Source organism: Entelurus aequoreus, linkage group LG07, assembly GCF_033978785.1.
Source record: "Entelurus aequoreus isolate RoL-2023_Sb linkage group LG07, RoL_Eaeq_v1.1, whole genome shotgun sequence".
Taxonomy (NCBI): Eukaryota; Metazoa; Chordata; class Actinopteri; order Syngnathiformes; family Syngnathidae; genus Entelurus; species Entelurus aequoreus.
Window position 1 is genome coordinate 52,811,468 of NC_084737.1, and position 22,306 is coordinate 52,833,773.

The 22,306-nt window shown below is 40.5% G+C and overlaps 1 protein-coding gene across 3 annotated transcripts in view; it reads right to left on the minus strand.

Annotated features, from left to right (window-relative positions):
• cacnb3a (calcium channel, voltage-dependent, beta 3a) overlaps positions 1-22,306 on the minus strand; it is an 80,701-nt gene that overhangs the window by 3,099 nt on the left and 55,296 nt on the right. For 2 of the 3 annotated variants that reach the window (XM_062053930.1, XM_062053929.1), the window contains 11 exons: positions 19,201-19,323; positions 19,020-19,135; positions 18,449-18,528; positions 18,337-18,356; positions 18,129-18,206; positions 16,799-16,857; positions 16,616-16,716; positions 16,384-16,535; positions 16,220-16,315; positions 8,793-8,963; positions 26-416 (listed from right to left, as the gene is read on the minus strand). In XM_062053930.1, coding sequence (XP_061909914.1) covers positions 45-416; positions 8,793-8,963; positions 16,220-16,315; positions 16,384-16,535; positions 16,616-16,716; positions 16,799-16,857; positions 18,129-18,206; positions 18,337-18,356; positions 18,449-18,528; positions 19,020-19,135; positions 19,201-19,323 — 1,368 coding nt within the window. In that variant the 3' untranslated portion in view covers positions 26-44. Of the gene's footprint in view, positions 1-25; positions 417-2,405; positions 5,030-8,792; positions 8,964-16,219; positions 16,316-16,383; positions 16,536-16,615; positions 16,717-16,798; positions 16,858-18,128; positions 18,207-18,336; positions 18,357-18,448; positions 18,529-19,019; positions 19,136-19,200; positions 19,324-22,306 lie in introns of those variants that run through there. The other variant, XM_062053931.1, reaches the window with a different exon arrangement.

Genomic DNA, 22,306 nt, shown 5'->3' on the forward strand with positions numbered 1-22,306 from the left:
GGTCCTCAGTAGGGGTCCTCAGTAGGGGTCCTCAGTAGGGGTCCTCAGTAGGTGTCTCTAGGCCAAGGACGGCTGCGTTGGCGGTTGTTCCTCAGGTTGTGACCTTGCTGGGCTTCACTCTGCAGCAGCCTGTCCTGCGACTCGTTGGCGTTGTGGGCGCCCGCGTGGCCCTGGTGGGCGGGGTACACGCTCCTGTACGTGCGGCCGTGGCACGGAGAGGCGTACTCTTCCTCCTCCTCCTCGTCCTCGCCGCCCCTGTGACACGGGCTCCCCCTCTGGCCATGGGACAGTGAGTCGCTGGCCTCGTCTGACGGCATGAGGCTGTCCTGCTCTACAGGGGAGACGGCCTCCTCACCTGCCTCCTCCTCCTCGGCCGTCAAGCCCGCCGCCTCGCTAGGCTGTGGCTGGTTCTTGTTCTGGAGGAGCAAAAGGCAGCGAGAGAACAAGTAAAAGAGTGGCCTCTCACTCGCTGCTTGGGACTGTTCTGTCTTGCTAAGGTTTTCTTGGCAAACAGATGCAGAGAATGAAGTGTGACAAAAGAATGCAAACACCTCATGAAGGACTTTTATGTAAAACATGAATTTGCACGTTTGAGCCAGCAAACAAAGTGACTAGAGATGCCCGATAATGGCTTTTTTGCTGATATTCCGATATTCCGATATTGTCCAACTCTTAATTACCGATACCGATATCGACCGATACCGATATATACAGTCGTGGAATTAAAACATTATGCCTAATTTTGTTGTGATGCCCCGCTGGATGCATTAAACAATGTAACAAGGTTTTCCAAAATAAATCAACTCAAGTTATGGAAAAAAATGCCAACATGGCACTGCCATATTTATTATTGAAGTCACAAAGTGCGTTTTTTTTTTTTAACACGCCTCAAAACAGCAGCTTGGAATTTGGGACATGCTTTCCCTGAAAGAGCATTAGGAGGTTGAGGGGGGCGGAGTTTTTGGGGTAGGGGGTAGCGGGGGTGTATATTGTAGCGTCCCGGAAGAGTTAGTGGTGCAAGGGGTTCTGGGTATTTTTTTGTTGTGCTTATGTTGTGTTACGGTGCGGATGTTCTCCCGAAATGTGTTTGTCATTCTTGTTTGGTGTGGGTTCACAGTGTGGCGCATACTTGTAACAGTATTAAAGTTGTTTATACGTCCACCCTCAGTGTGACCTGTATGGCTATTGATCAAGTATGCCTTGCATTCACTTGTGTGTGTCAAAAGCCGCATATATTATGTGACTGGGTTGGCACACAAAGGCTGTGCCTTTAAGGTTTATTGGCGCTCTGTACTTCTCCCTACATCCGTGTACACAGATACATTTTACTTCTTGATACCGATACCGATAATTTACGATATTACATTTTAAAGCATTTATAGGCCGATAACATCGGCAGTCCGATATTATCGGACATCCCTAAACGTGACTGTTTAGTCCTCATGAGTCATTGTCAGTATTGTTGTTATCATTTGACCTCAACTAGTTTGCATCAGACCACATTTCCTACAACAACTGTGGAGATAATTGTAAAAAAATAAAAATAAGTTTTAGGCAGAATGCTGTTATGCAGTACTTCTTCAGACAGCAAACTAGTTAGGACTCAAGAGTGTTGTAGAGAGAGAATGGACAAGTGATCTCCTCAATGATTGGTCAGAAGGCACTCATGTGACCCACTTAAAAGACGTGTCCACAGGGCTGACGACAACGGAAGTCAAGCTTGACTTAAACCACAGGTGTCAAACTCAAGGCCCGGGGGCCAGTTCTGGCCCGCCACATCATTCTATGTGGCCCGCTAAAGCCTGGAAAAAATTGGTTTCAATAAAATACTTTTTTATTTATTTGTTAATTAATTGTTTTAATTTGTTTATTACATATTATTATATGTGGCCTGCAAAAGCCTGCAAATAATATGCGTTATTAAAATGCTTAATATTTTCTCACTAAATATATTTCTTCTTTCCCTTTTGACATTAAAAAATCATGCACTGCATGCAATTGCATATCTTTTAAAATTCAATATTATCTAAATTAAAATTATATTATCATGTATTCCCAAAATGTTTTTTGTTAAAATAAAGATAAATACTGTACTTAAATATCTGCTTGACTTATGATTTCAAAACAAATGATCTATCAAATTGTAGACTGTAAAATTGACAATAGAGTTTATGGTTAAATTCTGCCGACTGAGTTGTTTTTTTAACCGTAAAATCAACTTTGGTACTGTTTTTTTTCCATATACAGTAAGACACTAAAACATTAAAAAACAAACAAAGACATTAAAACAAGATTTTACAGTAAAAACAGTGGTATTGTTTTTCCATTCCATTTAATAAATGTTTTTATATGCTGTAAAAAAACAACACTGCTTTTACTGTAAAATTCTGGTGACTGAGCTGCCAGTTTTTAAAGTAAAATTAAACAAAATGTTTGCAGCTAATGTAAAAAATATATTGTTAATATATTATATATATACACATGTATATTCATAAATTACTCATTGTTAAAAGCGGCCCTCTGAGGGCATCCATAACTGCGATGTGGCCCTCAATGAAAACTGATTTGACACCTCTGCCTTAAACAGAAGTGAAGCGACAACACGGAAAACAGAAATAAATTAAAAAAATATTGCTTAAAATATTTTAAGGTTTGGGTTTTAGTTAGGGTTGTATGTAATCAGCCGAAACAGCAATACATTCAACAACCAATGGTGCGTTGCATTAACCATCTTGGATCACGTTACACATTAAGTGTCCACTCTGGCATTGTCAGCGCCACTGTGGGCGTGTGTTTAAAACACGGTTCTATTCCTGTTGTCGTCACCCCTGTGGGAGCAACTTAGACACAGTGTGTCTGCGGTCGCAGCTAATGCACTTTCTCATTATACATCTGTGGAGGGGGGCGTGGCCTGCGGGCCTGCCGCGGAACAGGGTGTGCCAGGACCGGCCTCGAAGACAGCGACAGGTGCGTGGATGGCCCAGGTAGGCCTTGTTATCTAATCACCTGTCGCCTTAATTAGCAGCAGCCGTGATGAGATGAGTAGTTGGAGTTGGAGGTGCTGCTGAGCGGACGCAGGAGAGAAAGACGGTTTGCTGGAAAGCAAAATACTTTGCACTATTATATGAAAATAAAACAGTGTTATACCCGGAATTCCTGGCTATCCTGGCAGTGTGTGGTGGTCTGAAGAACCCACTAGAGGGCAACCTCTACAACATCTATTTTAATTGTTTGTCGTGGAAACATGTCCTGTTGTGCAGCATTGGGATGCAATTGCATACGTTTCCCACAGCCGAGAAAGGAGAACACATTGGGAAGTGAAGGTTTGCTGGGAAGGCTGGAGAGTCAATAACCGTTTCTAGTGCAAAGTAAGCAAGCATACATAAACAAGGGAAGCATGGTGTATCAGTCACAGCGAATTAATACACTTTGCCTGACAAAACTCTGCTCCATCAACCTGCTATTTGTTAACAAGAGTCAAAGAGGAACATCAGGACTCCTTTCACTCGGCTGCGAGCGTTCATTGATGGTTGACTTGGTGAGGCAGGTTCAATTTCCCAAGGAGGATGTCGAAACATTACTCTAGCTAGACCTGAAGAAAAACTTAGCTGCAAACCTTGGAAGTTGGATGCAGTTGTTGGTTTGGCGTGTTTGTGTGGGCTTTCTTTTCCTTGAAAACTTTAATTTTGGTACCACATTATAATGCTTTGACTCGGAGTACTGGGCAAAAGTGTCAAACGATGTATCATATGAATAAATGTATAGATGTTTTACTTTCATTACCGGAAATTTTATTCATCGGCACAACAATCACACCTGCTATGTTGGTAAATAAACGGAATTTGAGGGGGTTAGTGCTGCTGCCTTACAATAAGGAGGTCCTGGGTTCGATCCCGGGGCTCAGGGTCTTTGTGGAGTTTGCATGTTCTCCCTGTGACTGTGTGGGTTCCCTCCGGGTACTCCGGCTTCCTCCCACCTCCAAAAACATGCACCTGGGGATAGGTTGATTGGCAACACTAAATGGTCCCTAGTGTGTGAATGTTGTCTGTCCATCTGTGTTGGCCCTGCCATGAGGTGGCGACTTGTCCAGGGTGTACCCCGCCTTCCGCCCAAGTGCAGGCTCCAGACACCCCCGCTACCCAGAGAGGGACAAGCGGTAGGAAATGGATGGATGGATGGAATTAAGAGGGGCTTCTAATCCCCTACTTTGGGTACATCCTGGACTCGTCACCAGTCTACCACAGAACAAATGTAGACAAACATTAACAGTCACATTTATACCTATGGACAATTGTGCATCCTAAATGCACCTAAAATGGATATTTTTGGACTGTGGGGGAAACGTGAGTGCGGAAAGAAAACCCACGGACTGTTTAGCGATTTTAGAAACTCCACTTAGAGACGTGAGAATCCAGAACCACCTGGCTGTGAAGCAGACGTGCTCACCACTTGTGTCACCATGTATTTGTAGGCCACATACTTTTTTAGGTGTGGCCATACGATATTCGGCCATGGACTGGGATGCCAAACTGCAGGCAACTTGGTCAAATAAAGTGTCTCAATGAAGTTTAGTTTGACAACAGTAAGTCCTTTTTGATGAGGTGTTTGCATAGTTTTGTCTGTTAACATCGTCAGTAAAAGAGATGAAGGGAGGGTGGTGGACTATGACATCAAGTGTAGTTTTCAATTATTACATCATGTAACAGGAAGTAGTTTCCTGACAGTCATGTGTCACTGCATGCTTAAAAATAAAGCAACAGACAAGAAGGGGCAATGAGGAGATTCTGCCAAATGACGCTTCACACCAAAGTTTGGTCATTTGAGGCTGGACGTGTCAGTCTTTACGATGAAATCAAAGCGCTGGTGTTGATTCACCTGAGACTGTCAACTCAAGGGGAGGAGGAAGGATGCGGTGCACGGATAAAACACTGTGTCATCCCCGTGTTGGGCTCAGGTGTTAGCGGGTGTGTGTATGTCGGACAGACCCTACTACTCACCCCAGTTGGGAAAGCCATCATTCAATTAATTCCTGTATGTCACAAAATGTTTAGCGTGGATGAGCAGGAGGACACACAAGCGGAGACAATTCAATCAAAAACACAACAGAGAGAATTGGGAGACAGACTACGTTTACATGTTCAAAATATTCCGGTTCAGGTTCATATACACTTTTATGCGTGTATTCACCTGCAATAACAAGGTTGCCGATTACCTGTCCGCATATTGTGTAGAGATGCGAACGAAACCTGTCATTTGAACGGCTCACTTAAGTGAACGATGAGAACCGATTCTCAGTTCATTTGGTAGCCGTTTTTTATGCACACACAGATGCAGCGTTGGCAATTTGTATTCTAGTTTTATTTATACCTTATTTACATTTTATTCCTACTTAATTGTGTTTTTTTCTGTATTGTTACATTTCTCATGGGCGACCAAGTTTTTCAGTGAGGGAACGTTCAAAATAGTGTCAAAGCACAGGTATTTGGCACTCCCGAAGGGAATGTTTACAATAATAACATGACAAAATTAAAAATGTCCTGTAAATATTTCAGAGTAAGTTGGTAACCCCCACTAATAGATTAATACTGCTGAAAATGTAAATTATTCTGATTCACATCTTGTAACTGCGACCAGTGATTGTTTCAATTGATATAATATAATACCTGACAATTGAGGGACAGCGCAGTTCATACTCCAACAGGCTCCTTCAGCTTCCTTCCCGCACTGTGCGATTCAAGAATTCCTTCATTCCGCACTCCATCCAGCTGTATAATCACTCGCCATACAGCAATAGATGATATCTGCCTATTACCTGACACCTTAACTACTTCTCTTTGTTTTTAATGTCTATTTTCTGCTGGATCTACTCTTGATTTTATGCTGCTGCTGTCACATATACTGTAATATTGTACATGGTAATTGTTATATATTGTATATATGTTATAGACATAATATAATATGTATGTATGTATAATATACTGTACACACATGTATATATTCGTATATATGTTATATTTTATATCGCTATATTTAGTCTATGTATACCTGCATTGTCCTTTCCATCCTTACACTTTCCATCATTGTAACTGAGCTACTGTGTTGAACAATTTCCCTTGTGGATCATTAAAGTTTGTCTAAGTCTAAGTCTAAGTCTAATATAATATAATATAAAACAAGGGGGAGAAAAAACATAATAACGAGTCAGTCTTTTGAATTGCTCTTTGATCCGACTTAATAATAACCTTAATAACTTAAGTAAATGTTTTTTTCTGCCAAAAAACTTTTACAATGTGTTACATTTTTGTTTATTTTGTATATTATCAACCGCGGCCGAAGATGACTATAAGAAATTATTAATCGACCGGTCAGCATCCATAACCATCTATCCATTTTCTACCGCTTGTCCCTTTCGGGGTCGCGGGGAGCTTGAGTCTGAGCCCATCAACATGCTGCCTTGATAAGTTCCCCAGCTCGTAGAGGACATTAAAGGCAGTGCCTTTAAGGCACGCCCCCAAGACTGTGGTCCGGGTGGAATACGAGATATAATGACTGATGAACACCTTCGTTCGATAATGAAGGTTGCCACAGCTCAAAGCCTGAGCCCCGACATTAATGAACTAGCATCCAAGAAAAGATGGCAGGTATCTGGCTTGGGCACATCAGATTAGATCAGTGTGTTGCAAACTGAGCAGTTTAAAGTCATGAATGGTTGGTTTATTCATTGTTATTTTATTTTCAAATTTATTAGCCTGTGGAAAAAGTTAATGTTGATATTTACCTCAGAAGGCTGCAAATAGAAAAGAGGCATTCAATTTTTATTTGAGTTGTATTTGATAAGCCATTGATATTTTTTTAATTATTATTATTAGAAACTCGATTTTGCATGTCACTATAAAGTTATACAAGCCTTGCTTGTTCAATATTCAATGCAAAACTTGTTTGGGTCCTTATTAAAAGGTTAAATTGTTCAACCTTGGCCCGCGGCTTTGTTCAGTTTTCAATTTTGGCCCACTTTGTATTTGAGTTTGACACCCCTGCTGTAGTGTAATGCCTGCAGCTAAAAGCAACTGCGTGAGAACGTATACTCGAATATCACAATATAGTCATTTTCTATATCGCACAGAGACAACCCCGCGATATATCGAGTATATCGATATATCGCCCAGCCCTAGTTCGTAGTTTGTATATTTTGTTTAGCATTTAGCAATACTGCTACTTGCTTGATCTGTTTATCACTCATCTTCTAAAACTTGTAGCTCATCTTACTTATTTTCATGCTGAAAAATATAAGGACCCGGAACATCATTTGTCCTAAAGTAGTCGTCGTCGTCTGTCATGAAGTTAGCCATGATTAGTAGCTGTTGTTGTCTTAAAATTACCAAAATACGTAAATATTACATGTTATTATGAATGAGTCGGTTACTATGGTACATTACATGTATACTTACAGTGTATATATAAAACTTTGATGGAGGTTTTTGGATGTTTTTTAGAGCACTTTATAGGCGGAATTTAGCAAATTCCATTACCTCCACTTGCGCTAGAGTTTACTTACGAGTTAGAATGCATAAAAAGAAAAACATATGTGTGCTTGTCCCAATAATAGGCAAAATTCTCCCAAAATTGCATTTACTCTTTAAAGACCGAAAAGGGGCCACAAACAAAATATTGTTTAGGGACATAACAAGCCCTGGTTATGTTGTGCCTCCACAAACGTGTGTTACTATGGTTCTATAAAAACTTGCAAGTTGGGCCAAGTATCGTGTTGTGGCTGATGGTATGCTCAGTTATCGTTCAGCTGAATAAAGTACTTTTCATCGATGCTTTACGTCAGTGGTTCTCAACCTTTTTTCAGTGATGTACCCCCTGTGAACATGTTTTTAATTCAAGTACCCCCTAATCAGAGCAAAGCATTTTTGGTTGAAAAAAAGAGATAAAGAAGTAAAATACAGCACTATGTCATCAGTTTCTGATTTATTAAATTGTATAACAGTGCAAAATATTGCTCATTTGTTGTGGTCTTTCTTGAACTATTTGGAAGAAAGATATAAAAATAACTAAAAACTTGTTGAAAAATAAACAAGTGATTCTATTATAAATAAAGATTTCTACATATAGAAGTAATCATCAACTTAAAGTGCCCTCTTTGGGGATTGTAATAGAGATCCGTCTGGATTCATGAACTTAATTCTAGACATTTCTTCACAAAAAAATAAATCTTTAACATCAATATTTATGGAACATGTCCACAAAAAAATCTAGCTGTCAACACTGAATATTGCATTGTTGCATTTTTTTTCAGTCTTTTTTGACAGACATTTAAAAAAATAGATGTTGTAGAGGTTAAAAAAAAGTACCCCCAGGGGTACGCGTACCCCCATTTGAGAACCACTGCTTTACGTGATCAATTGTACGAAGAAAAAAAATTATTTTTTAAGTTTGTTTAGATACTCATAGTTTAGCACTTCATATTTACAGCTTTCTACGGTCTTCATTCGACCTCATGTCAGACCCAAACAAATCCCACAATCATTTGTGATCTGAGCAGTGAGCATGCACAATTACGACTTCATATTCATAATTACCGATTTAAATTAAGGCATACAGTATATATCTGAATCTGATTTTTAATAACCTGTAAATCTGAAAAAGGTGTACATGCCCAAAAAGTTTTGACAATATTTACTATATTCTGGTTGAAACTGGAAGATTGTGTGCATGTAAACGTAATGAGTGAAAACATACAGCATGTTCTCCAAAGAGGACTGTTCAGACCGATGATTACTGCTCACCTGGAGGCTGGAGATGGCGGAGGGCGGGGTCATCAGAGTCTGCTCTAAAAGAGGATTAAGAGGGGTGATCCCTGGGAGATGAGTGGCCCGCCAGTACACTTCCATGTATTCAGCCAAGTGCTCACAGGCATCCTCCAGCTGGTTTTCATCCAAAATGACATCAAACAAATCCTGCAGGTAAAAGTATATGCACTTAAACAGCACACAATGTAACCATGAGTGATGGGCTCTTAGGGTTATTCACACATTTTCAGATGGAGATGTTTTGTGATTTGACTTAATTTACTCAATGGAGTAAAATGAGGGGCTCATTAATACAGTAAATTGTTTGCTTTGAAATATTTTTGGAGGAGATTAAAAATGTTCTGAACTCCTGTTTCAATGCTGGTGTTGTACTGAGCAGAATAATGCTGCCAGCAGGCCAGCATGTGGGGCAGTGGTTCTTAACCTTGTTGGAGGTACCGAACCCCACCAGTTTCATATGCGCATTCACCGAACACTTCTTTAGTGAAAAATGTTTTTTTTTTTTTTGTCAAATTCAAGACAAAGTTATGTTTTTTTACTGGTGCACAAAATGAACCGTGCATGAACATCACCTTGTTCAAAGAACAAAACCAACACTGTGCATAAACTCACAACAAATTACACACCTGCAACTCAGTGTGACTTCTGCTGTTGCTTTTGAGAGACCAGTTCAGATATGTGTGGCTTCACCTTGGCAAATGCCACTCTCATGTCATTTTAAATGATAAATGATCAAATACAATTATTTATTTACTTTTACAGCAAAGTCTGTTCCTTTTCTTCATTTTCCACCCAGACATACAATACTAGTACACAGCTCATGAAAAACAATATTTTTTTGTTATTGTCATTGTAAGTGGGCCAAAACACTTATATTAGAAAATAATCTCATGGAAATGACAGCTGTCATTTGATTATAATAATCAATCAATCAATCAACCAATGTTTATTTATATAGCCCTAAATCACAAGTGTCTCAAAGGGCTGTACAAGCCACAACGACATCCTCGGTACAGAGCCCACATACGGGCAAGGAAAACTCACCCCAGTGGGACGTCAATGTGAATGACTATGAGAAACCTTGGAGAGGACCGCATATGTGGGTAACCCCCCCCCCCCCCCCCCCTCTAGGGGAGACCGAAAGCAATGGATGTCGAGTGGGTCTGACATAATATTGTGAAAGTCCAGTCCATAGTGGATCCAACACATCGGCGAAAGTCCAGTCCATAGTGGGGCCAGCAGGAACCATCCCGATTTAATTTGTTATTTAGTCAGGTTTGGGACAGGTGTGCTCACATGTGCTCCACTGAATGCTCAAGGAGTTTTTGCGTTGGCTCACGCATATGGAAAATTAGAGGGAACATTGTTTGAGGGTATCCATAATACGACGATAGGGAGAAGTTTTTATTTACACAATGAGTCGGGTGTGTCTTGACCTCAGCGGCGGAGGCTCCGTTGAACCCCTGAAGCCGACTCACCGAACCCCTAGGGTTCGATCAAACCCAGGTTAAGAACCACTGATGTAGGGAGTGTTACCAAGATGTCCTCTTGTGTTGATTTCTGTAGAGAGCAAATGAATGAGAGAGCAGCGACTCTGCTGGTTGCAGCCAAGTAGTGCACTCAATTCTGCCTCAATTGCTTCAAGGCATGATTACAGTAAATGCTGTAATTGTACAGCCGCAGAGGTTGGTGGGGGACGTTTAGATACCCACAGTAAACCACAAAAAGGACGGGCCATTATTAGAAGCAAATATATATATTTTCATTATATGACCCCTCACTGCTATCTTGGTCCAACTCACTTTCTATCATTTTTGACGATATTAATCTAAAATAAAAAAATTTAACTATGGGTTATTTGGATATTTTATATCAAAGACAATAAAGTGGGTTAGACTACCATAACACTCAGGAGCTCATATATAACAACAGAATGATTCAAAAAGGTAAAACCCAGCTGTCTTTGACCACATGATCATTTAGTAACACGTACAGTGGGTCAAAAAAGTCAGTCAGTTTAGTCAGTCACCAATTGTGCAAGTTCTCCCACTTAAAAAGATGAGAAAGGCCTGTAATTTTCATCATGGGTACATAATGGCACCTGTTTGGCCTCGTTATCAGTATAAAAGGCACCTCTCCACAACCTCAAACAGTCACACTCCAAACTCCACTATGGCCAATACCAAAGAGCTGTCATAGGACACCAGAAACAACATTGTAGACCGGGACCAGGCGGGGAAGACTGAACCTGAAATAGGTAAGCAGCTTGGTGTGAAGAAATCAACTGTGGGAGCAATTATTAGAAAATGGAAGCCATACAAGACCACTGACAATCTCCTTTGATCTGTGGCTCTATGCAAGATCTCACCCCGTGGGGTCAAAATGATCACCAGAACGGTGAGCAAAAATCCCAGAATCACACGGGGGGACCTAGTGAATGACCTGCACAGAGCTGGGACCAAAGTAACAAAGGCTACCATAAGTAACACACTACGCCGCCAGGGACTCAAATCCTGCAGTGCCAGGCGTGTCCCCATGCTTAAACCAGTACATGTCCAGGCCCGTCTGAAGTTTGCTAGAGAGCATTTGGATGATCCAGAAGAGTATTGGGAGAATGGCATATGGTCAGATAAAACCAAAATAGAACTTTTTGGAAAAACTGAAATTGTCGTGTTTGGAGTAGAATAAATGCTGAGTTACATTCAAAGAACACCATAAATACTGTGAAGCACTTGGGTGGAAACATCATGTTTTGGGACTGTTTTTCTGCAGAGATCAGGACGACTGATCCCGTGTGAAGGAAAGAATGAATGGGGCCATGTATCGTGAGATTTTGAGTGAAAACCTCCTTCCATCAACAAGGGCTTTGAAGATGAAACGTGGCTGGGCCTTTCAGCATGACAATGATCCCAAACACACCACGAAGGAGTGGCTTCGTAAGAAGCATGTCAAGGTCCTGGAGTGGCTTATCCAGATCTGAACCCCATAGAAAATCTTTGGCGGGCGTTGAAAGTCTGTGTTGCCCAGCGACAGCCCCAAAACATCACTGCTCTAGAGGAGATTTACAATCACATATTCTTCTGTTACTTTTAGATGATACCACAAATTTAGGTATCGATCTGATACCAGTAGTTACAGAATCATACATTGGTCATATATAAAGTCCTCATGAGTCAGGGATGTATTTCCTGAGTTTACAAACATAAGATAATAATAAAAAAATTAAAAAACATTTTGTGACGGTAAAAAATATTGATGTAATCATTGTAGTATCGACTAGATACCTTTTGTACTTGGTATCATTACAGTAGATGTCCGGTGTAGATCCACCCATGGCATTTGTTTACATTAAGGAGCGCTAGCTTTTGTTAGCAAGGACGCCGGTGAGCTGTTGTATCCTGCTACGGTGTGTAGTGAAGCATGTTAGCTATTCCTCATCCTGCAGAGATGATACTTGTAACAAACTTACTTTATTTGTCGCCATGGACGCGAAGATTAGTGATTTAGAAGTAGCTAAAACATTGCCGACTGCGGATGAACGTTAGCCGCTATAGCTAGCTATCCATGTTTTAAAGCACCTCATGGAGAGCGGTGTTTCAGTGTTATAGCTTCACTTTTATTGTTAGTTAGTTACCACGGTACTTTACTAGTACCGGTGTGTGTGTGTGTGTGTGTGTGTGTGTGTGTGTGTGTATGTATATATATATATATATATATATATATATATATATATATATATATATATATATATATATATATATATATATATATATATATATATATACAACCGTTCAAAAGTTTGGGGTCACATTGAAATGTCCTTATTTTTGAATGAAAAGCACTGTACTTTTCAATGAAGATAACTTTAAACTAGTCTTAACTTTAAAGAAATACACTATATACATTGCTAATGTGGTAAATGACTATTCTAGCTGCAAATGTCTGGTTTTTGGTGCAATATCTACATAGGTGTATAGAGACCCATTTCCAGCAACTATCACTCCAGTGTTCTAATGGTACAATGTGTTTGCTCATTGGCTCAGAAGGCTAATTGATGATTAGAAAACCCTTGTGCAATCATGTTCACACATCTGAAAACCGTTTAGCTCGTTACAGAAGCTACAAAACTGACCTTCCTTTGAGCAGATTGAGTTTCTGGAGCGTCACATTTGTGGGGTCAATTAAACGCTCAAAATGGCCAGAAAAAGAGAACTTTCATCTGAAACTCGACAGTCTATTCTTTGTTTTTAGAAATGAAGGCTATTCCACAAAATTGTTTGGGTGACCCCAAACTTTTAAACGGTAGTGTGTATATATATATATATATATATATATATATATATATATACATACATATATATATATATATATATATATATATATATATATATATATATATATATATATATATATATATATATATATATATATATATATATATATATATATATATATATATATATAACCTAGTGGTTAGAGTGTCCGCCCTGAGATTGGTAGGTTGTGAGTTCAAACCCCGGCCGAGTCATACCAAATACTATAAAAATGGGACCCATTACCTCCCTGCTTGACGCTCAGCATCAAGGGTTGCAATTGGGGATTAAATCACCAAAAATGACTCCCGGGCGCGGCACCGCTGCTGCCCACTGCTCCCCACTGCTCCCCTCATCTCCCAGGAGGTGAACAAGGGGATGGGTCAAATGCAGAGGACAAATTTCACCACACCTAGTGTGTGTGTGACAATCTTTGGTACTTTAACTTGAATTTTAATATATATATTGAGACACTTGTAATTAAGGGCTATATAAATAAACTTTGATTGACTTTGATTGATTGATATATACTTATAATTACTTTAGTTTTATCTAATGTCAGAATTTGTTTTGAAAGGCACAGAGCACATCGCTTTATTATCACACTGGCGTGTGACATGATCACTGCCCCACTGCCTGTGCGCCATCTTCTAGCAGTCAAAACAAACACTGCGATGAATCTTTTTATCTATTTATGATAACGCAATACATCTTTTAAATTAATCATATGCGTTAATGCGTTAACGTTGACAGCCCTGTTACATACATATGTAAGTAACATATTTTGTTGTGTATTTTGTTTTTTAAAGACAAAGCTTTGTGCTGTTATTATTGGCTGATGTCAACATTTTGGCTTTTTCTCATTATTTTTCTTACGGTTTTCGTAATTTTTGCTGGTGTTTTTGTTTGTTTTTGTTTTGTGTAAGGTACCTAGGGCCAATGACAAAGGAGTCACAGGCTACAGATGGCCACTGTGCCATACTTTGGGCACCCTTGCTGTAGAAGCTAACTGTTTATGGCCACTATAATCTTAGGACTGTACTATATTTGTTCATCCTATGTCACATTGGACGCGAGTCACGGTTGTCTTACGTCGGCGCCGAAAGTAGCAAAATCAGCTGTTCACCTGGCGAGTTTTTCCTCTGTGATAAAGAGGGGACACATGGGGAAGTCCTTCTTTAGCTGCTGTCTTGTTTTATCATATATTACCGTCTTAGCACACGTCAATGTATAGTTTTGGATATAAATCAACACAACACCTGTACTTTGGAGCAATGTTCACATACTCTATTACTTGGCTTGTCAGCTTCCGGTCGCATGCCAGCGATGATGGTTGTGGTTGAGGGAATAGTTGTTTGATGTTGGATGCTAGAAAATGTCCGATGCGTTGCAACATTCAGCCTTAATGCATTGTTGCAGTTCGATGATTTTTGTGCACGTCATGCCATGTGCGTTTGCAAGACAAGCGGGTAGTGTGCGGCGGTACTCGGGGGCGGGGGAGTTGAGAGCAGCGGGAAGTGCGGCTGAAGAGGAAGAGGTTTGCGTGCCTGTTGGTCACTCTCCGGGTGGGGATGTCACTAATGTTAAATTAATATATACTTTTTTTTTCTCTAATTGATTTTGCTTTCGACTGGCAGGGTCGATCAACTGGTCGATCGCAATTGACAGGTTGTCGACTCCTGCTTTAGAGACTGTTTATGTCTTTGGATGTTTTTGTAGTTTCTACGTATTTATGACTAATTTGTTGTGACCGCCCAGCAGCTCCTTACCCTCCCTTGTGATCGACAAGCTGTGGCTTATTGTTACCATTATTCTTCTAATCCCGGATTTCCACTGGAGCCTTAACGGCAGCTGAATGTCGTCGCCACGAAATAGGGCCGCCATCTGCAGTCTGGCAATCCCCACCGCTGTTCTATTGCGACTCCGTCGTGTAACGAAATAGTGCAAAATTTTGAGAGATCTCGCAAATCTGTGCGTAATAATGTGATAAGAGGAGTAAAGCGAACCACTGACAGTTTATTCTGTAGCACAGACACACAAACACTGCTTTTCTGGCCCTCATATCAGCTTGAGTTAGACACAGGCCTGACTGGGATATGCCTGTATATGCATTTTCAATTTTGGACATACAGAATCAGAATGTCTTCATCCACTTGTGTCAGAAGTGGATGAAGACATTCTGGATAACGGAGACATATATTTAATAGTCTCCTTTTCAGGTGAGAGAGGACGCTAAAGGCATTGCCTTTTAAGGCACGCCCTCAATATTGTTGGCCGGGTGGAAATCGGGAGAAATTTGGGAGAATGGTTGCCCCGGGAGATTTTCGGGAGGGGTACTGAAATTCGTGAGTCTCCCGGGAAAATCGGGAGGGTTGGCAAGTATGACTTGTGTCAACGAGGTGAAATTACGTCTGAAAACCTTTGACAAGTGGAGTTCATGTCCGTCGCCGCCCATTAAGATGTTTCAAAGTGTAAAATATGATATGCCTTAAAGACGGAGCATTAAAGCCAGATAGTTTATGCATGACTTCCTGTCCAACACAAGCAGATTTTAGCTAACTTGACTGGATGTGTCTGGCAACCAGCAAATATAGAAACTGTGTATTTTTAGCGTGGGAATGCATTCCGCAGCAGTGGAAACTGAAAACACGAAAAAAGTCAGTCGCCGAGGCTGCGCCGTTCGGCGGCCGTTACGCATTCAGTGGAAATCCGGGGTGCTCTTGTTTTGCTCGTATTTTCTATTTTCTTGTCATTCCCTGCATGTTATTCCTGTTTTTATTGTAAGTGAATAAAAAAACTACTGGTCGTAAACTCCTTCCTGCCTTGTACATTTGGCCTCACCTGCCAGCTACATCTATACGTCAGTTCCAACCGGTCATTGTGACAGGTAATGGAGCACATGCAGGTTTTAATTCGTGGGATTGGTTCATTTGAAATGTGAGTATTTTTTATTTTTTTAAAAATATTATGCTTCATGACGTTTAGCAAATACATTAAGTTGTAATTTACCAGTAGCATATAGCTCCAATATCAATGATGGTTGTATTGCTAAATAATATTGTCAATACAAATTTGAAACGGTCTACTCACAGGGGGACACTGAGAGAGTTTGTCCGCAGCCATCATCTGAACATTCAGGTGTTTGCTCTGAGACTTCCCTCTGGACTTGATCAGCCTCTGAAGCACCTGAGGGATTAGAGGTTATCAGAAGATGTCCACAAAAAGGCAGAAAAGTTGGTTATCATAGATCGTACCTTAGGTGAGGAGACTTTAACATAGACAATGATGGGTGCCAGAGAGGTTTTGGCTAGCTGAGCGGGATGGTTGATGGTGTCCGCATCCAAAATCACTAGCTGCAGGGTTTTAGCGAGCTCAAATATTCTCTCGATCTCACTTTGAACCTCCGCTGCACAGACCACATGTATTTTGCATGTCCAATACTTTTACTTCTGTTAAGCACCTGCTGATTCTTAATGCAATCTTTACCTAAACTGGATCGCGTGTTAGACCTTTCCATTATTGGCCTTTTATTGAGGACGGATCTCTTGGCTAGGGACAGGTCGGCGGTGACGCGGGTGATTGAGATTCTGCAAAGTTTCAGTCACAGAAGCAAAAACATGCAGTCAAATGTTTTACTAGCAGGAGGGCTACTCTGTCGTGTTTACTGACCTTCCCTCAAATCGGTGTTTCAGGAAGTCAAAAAGAGCTTTTTGCATCATATCTGTCACCTGCGTGGAAGAAAAGAAGGAGAAAAAATTTACTTGGATTCAAACTGACAATATGCCATGGTTGTCTTTAAAAACGGTGACCTGTGATGAGTTTTTGTATATTATGACTTATAAATGTTAATACAAAATTGTATACTCTTGTTAAACAATGCCAAGCATCGAATCATAAGGTTTATGCATTTTGGCGTGAGCTTTTAAAGTATTTACTAACAGTGGGCCATTCGTGACATCTCAGATTGACGGACGTACTAATGCGGGCATTATTGGACATATTGTCTCGGAAAGCCTTCTCCCCCTCTGATGAGCCCACACAGCTGAGACTGCCGCCGCTGGAACTCCCGTATATTCCGTCTCTTTTAATACACTCGCCGCCTCCTCCATGTCTATAAAATATATAGTTCTGTGTTTATTTGTTCACGACATTTGGGCCACTACGAAATTGGATTAGCCGCTAAACTTCGACTGAAAAAGACAGCAACATTGCAATGTTACGACTTGGTTTGAGGAAACTTCAAAGAAAATGATGGATAACGTATTATTTTCATATAATCATGGCATGCCGATAATGACACAGAAATGCGACATGCTTTTTACTGCACGTTTAAGAGAGTGTAGGTGTACATAATGTTGTGACCAGGTGTATATATGTTTATGAAGTTAATATTCAAGCTATGACGACTTCATGATATACATACACACACACACATATACTGTACATATATATATATATATACATATATATATATATATATATATTTATATATATATATATTTACACACATACACACACACACACACACACACACACACACACACACACACACACACACACACACACACACATATATATATATATATATATACACACACATATATACTGTATATACATATATACACACACATATATATATAAATATATATATATATATAATATATACATACAGTACATACACACACACACACATTTATATATATTCAAACTGTGTACATTTTCAAAAGAAAAATTATGACACTTTTGTTGAAGAGGGTGGGGTGTGGTTTCATTTGTAATCTGGGAATGAATAGCTTCCAAAAATCTTGCGAACAGACTCAAAAAACAGGGAATAAAAGTGACTGTGGAGCGAAATGTAGGCATAATTTACACCAAGGCATATCCAATACATATCTAGACCACAAAAAAGTATTTTAAATATAGATTAAAACCATCGTAGGTCCTCTTTAAGTTAAGAGTTTATTCCATTTTTCAGAAGTAAAAATGTAGCGAGGCAAACCTCATAGCCCTTCAGTGATGGTCCCACAAGGACCACCGGTCTCATGGAGGGCACCACGTCATATGGAGGGACATGTTCCTGTTAAGACAAAGGGGAAGACAAAGGGGTCAGAGTGATGAAAACACCAGAGAGGGGAGGTGAAGAAAGGATGAGCAAATGCAATGCAAAAAAGACAATGACTGAATATGAAAATAATTAACAAACCTACCTGTTTTTGCTTCAGTTTAGCTTTTAAAAAATAAAAAGTAATAAAATTAATTTAGGTTATAATTAAAAGTCCAGACAGTGGTCTTTAACCAGGATGCATGTGTAGTACTTACCTTCACCTGCAGATGGCGGCGTGGTCCTCCAGCTCCCGGTCACCATGTCTCCCAAACTGGAGGAGTTACCCCCAGTTTTCCTGCAATGCATAATAAAGCACAATTTTATTGTTACATAACCACAGATATCACTAAAGTACTTTTGCACATTTATTCCGGAATAATTTGGCCGATCTATGTGTACTCAGTTAATTTGTTTCATCAATCAATCAATCAATGTTTATTTATATAGCCCTAAATCACAAGTGTCTCAAAGGGCTGCACAAGCCACGACGACATCCTCGGTTCAGAGCCCACAAAAGGGCAAGGAAAAACTCCCAACCCAGTGGGATGGGAGAGGACCGCAGATGTGGGTGACCCCCCCCCCCCCCCCCTCTAGGGGAGACCGGATGCATGTTTATGATACAAGACGTTACATGCCATTATGGCTTTCTTTACTGTGCAATTCATAAATTAGTATATATTGTATGTATCTATAGTAAGAATTTATAGTTTGATTATTTGACTGTATTGTATTCATTTTATCACTGCACTATTTCCCCTATGCTTCACTACATAAACAGTAATGTACCTCTGTTTCTGCTCCTGTTTGAGTCTCATTGCCTCCAGTCTCAGCGGGCTAGGAATGAAGGCAATGTCGGCTCCCTCTTTGACCAGCCGTCCAATCCACCAGTCATTATTGTACTTCTGGAAAATTCACAACAGTTGTAGCGTCACACAAGCACATGTCGTTTAAACTTGCTGTTACTCACTTCTTTGATGTGAAGGAAGTCTTTGGCATCAAAGTTGACCGCAGCTCCTTGGACAGGGCAGTCCTCATCCAGAGCTCCACAGTAACTCAAATTCGTCTTTATTGCAAACGCTACAGGCTTTGACTAGAAAAAAAGTAATTGGAAAAACACCAATCTGAGTAAATTTCACCAAACATTGACTTGACATATTATTAAAAACAGCATTTTAATATTAAAATGGACCTTTGAAACTTGAACAAATCAGTTCCAGGATAATTATCTTTAAGTAGTTCAGCTTTCAAATACATTTCCTCCATCAGAAATAGTGAATTTATCATCATAGGTGGCAACTTGTCCAGGGTTTAACCTGCCTTCCGCCCAAGTGCAGCTGGGATTGACCCCAGCCCCCTGCGACCCTGAGAGGGTCAAGCAGTAGAAAAAGAATGGATGGATGGTCAAACTTTTGTCATCAAACCTTAAATGCGTCAATATGAATATTACATTAATACATTAGTAACACAATACTTTAATGTGGCTACACACAAACAAGACATAAAATGCAAAACAACAACAATTAAATAAGTAGTTGCTGAAGCAATTGAATAAATGAGAGTCTACTGCGTAAAATAAATACAATAATTCAGATAATCCTAATAGATAATCCTAGGTGTGAACAGGCCATTAAAGGAAAGAGTACCAAATATCAATACCTGTTGTACGAATGTAGGGAGCAAGGATGGCAGGTGTGGCTGTTTACAAGTCGAGGTCGGCTGTAGAGGATTCCCTGCCCAGTCAGTGTGGAGGATGCTAACAGCCATTGGAGTCACGGGTAAAACAAGAAAGACAGCTGCGCGCAGGACGGGGGAGGCAGCAGAGAGAGCCTCTTGTTGGTTATGGAATAGGAGAAAGGAGTTAAGCTGGAGGCCAGGGGGAGAAGATGGGCAGTGACTTGGCCACCACTGCAGGTCCGCCATCGGAATGGTGTAGTGATAAGGCTCGAAACACCCAGTGAATGTTAGGTACCGCCTGACGACATCAATTACCCCTGGCCAAGGCTTCATTCACTTAAGGTAAATGAAGGAAAAGCATCTTCGGATGTACTTGTAATCAATGAACTCTGGGCAACCAGTGATTCTCAGGAAAGTCTGAGTGGCAACCGAGAAAGTTTGGTAACCCAGGAAAGACTGGCGGGGGTGTATGAGGTTAGCAAACTTTAGCACAGCACTCACGAGAGGGCACCAACTCAAGCTATAGAAAGTAACACAGAGCAATGCCCCCAGAGTCTCCCGAGAAGGGGGGAGGATGAGAGACTCAACAGGACGGATGTAACAATAACGACCAGGAATGAATTTTCAACAAAGAGACGGCTCATCCAAACAACATTGACTGAAGAGGCATTAAAAGTGAAGTGTCACTGCGGAAAGACCTGCAAGAACACACAAGGGCTTAAGATACACCAAAGCAGAACCAACTGTGGTAAAGAGAGATTACAGGTGCAGCGCAAAGTAGCACTTGGTGAGATGCAGGAGAACTCCAGACAGGAAGCACCCCACAGTACTGGAGATCTCTTAGCATCTGTGTCACCTCAAAACCTTCGAAGGTAACCACCTGATGCCACCCCACAGAGCCAACTCCACCCTGCAAGAGAACAAATACAATGGCCTAAGATGAGTGACAACAAAGAATGAACGAGACCAAGATCTCAACAAAGTACTAGAAGTACTAGAAGTAAGGGAAAAAGAGCAGAAAATTAACACTCTTAAAATAATAACCTACAACCTGGCAATAGAGCGTAATGGAACTGAAGAGAAAAAAGTTACCAACAAGTCTGCACACCAACCAAGTAGAAGGGAAAGAGAAATCCACTGTTTGTGGTAAGAAATTAGGACGCTTACAAAGCAATTCAAAAGAGCCCCAGATGATGAAAATATAGGCAGTCAGATCCCGGGCCTCTGCAGACTTAGAAGAGTTGAAAGCACTTGAAAGACGAAGAAGGATCGGGATAACAAAAGATCACAATTCACTAAAAACCCCTTCCGGTTCACTATATCACTGCTGGGTGAAGCAAAATCTGAAAAGCTGTTCAGCGCCAAAGAAGATGTACTGTAGAAGCGTTTCTGAGGGAGACTCACAATGACAACTCAAGAAACCGGGCCTTGAACACCAACCCAAACATCGACGGCATGAAAGGCCCGGAAAAGGGCTTAACACCATCCTTGAAGGAAGTGCTGGAGGTGGTGGTGAATGCCAGAACAGGATCTGCCTTGGCCCGAGAGATATTCCCTACAAGGTACAGTTGTCCTCATAAATTTACATACCGTGGGAGAATTTATGATTTCTTGGCCATTCTTCAGAGAATATGAATCATAACACAAAAACCTTTCTTTCACTCATGCTTAATGGTTATGTTAAGCTATTTATGGGCAAAAAACTGTGTTTACTCATTTTAAATCAAAATGACAAAAGAAAGTACCCAAATGACCCTGATCAAAAGTTTACATACCCCAGTGACATTGATCTGATAACATGCACACAATTTTACACAAACAGGTTTGAATGGCTAATCAATGTTCCAATCCTCACCTGTGACCTGTTTTTTTGTAATTAATGTGTGTGTATAAAAGGTCAGTGAGTTTCTGGGCTCCTGACAGACCATTGTATCTTTCATCCAGTGCTGCACAGATGTTTCTGGATTCTGAGTCACGGGGAAGGCAAAATAATTGTCAAAGGATCTGCGAGAAAAGGTAATTGAACTGCATAAAACAGGAAAGGGGTATTGAAAGATATCCAAGGAGTTGAGAATGCCAATCAGCAGTGTTCAAACGCTGATTAAGAAGTGGAACATGAGGGATTCAGGTAGACCAGCAAAGATTTCAGCCACAACTGCCAGGAAAATGGTTCGAGATGCAAAGAAAAATCCACACATAACTTCAGCTGAAATGCAAAACTCTCTGAAAAATGGTGGTGTTCTGTTTCAAGATGCATAATAAGGAGGCACTTGAAGAAAAATGGGGCTGCATGGTCGAGCCGCCAGAAGAAAGCCATTTCTGCACAAATGTCACAAAGTATCCCGCTTACATTACGCCAAACAGCACAGAGACAAGCCTCAAAACTTCTGGAACAAAGT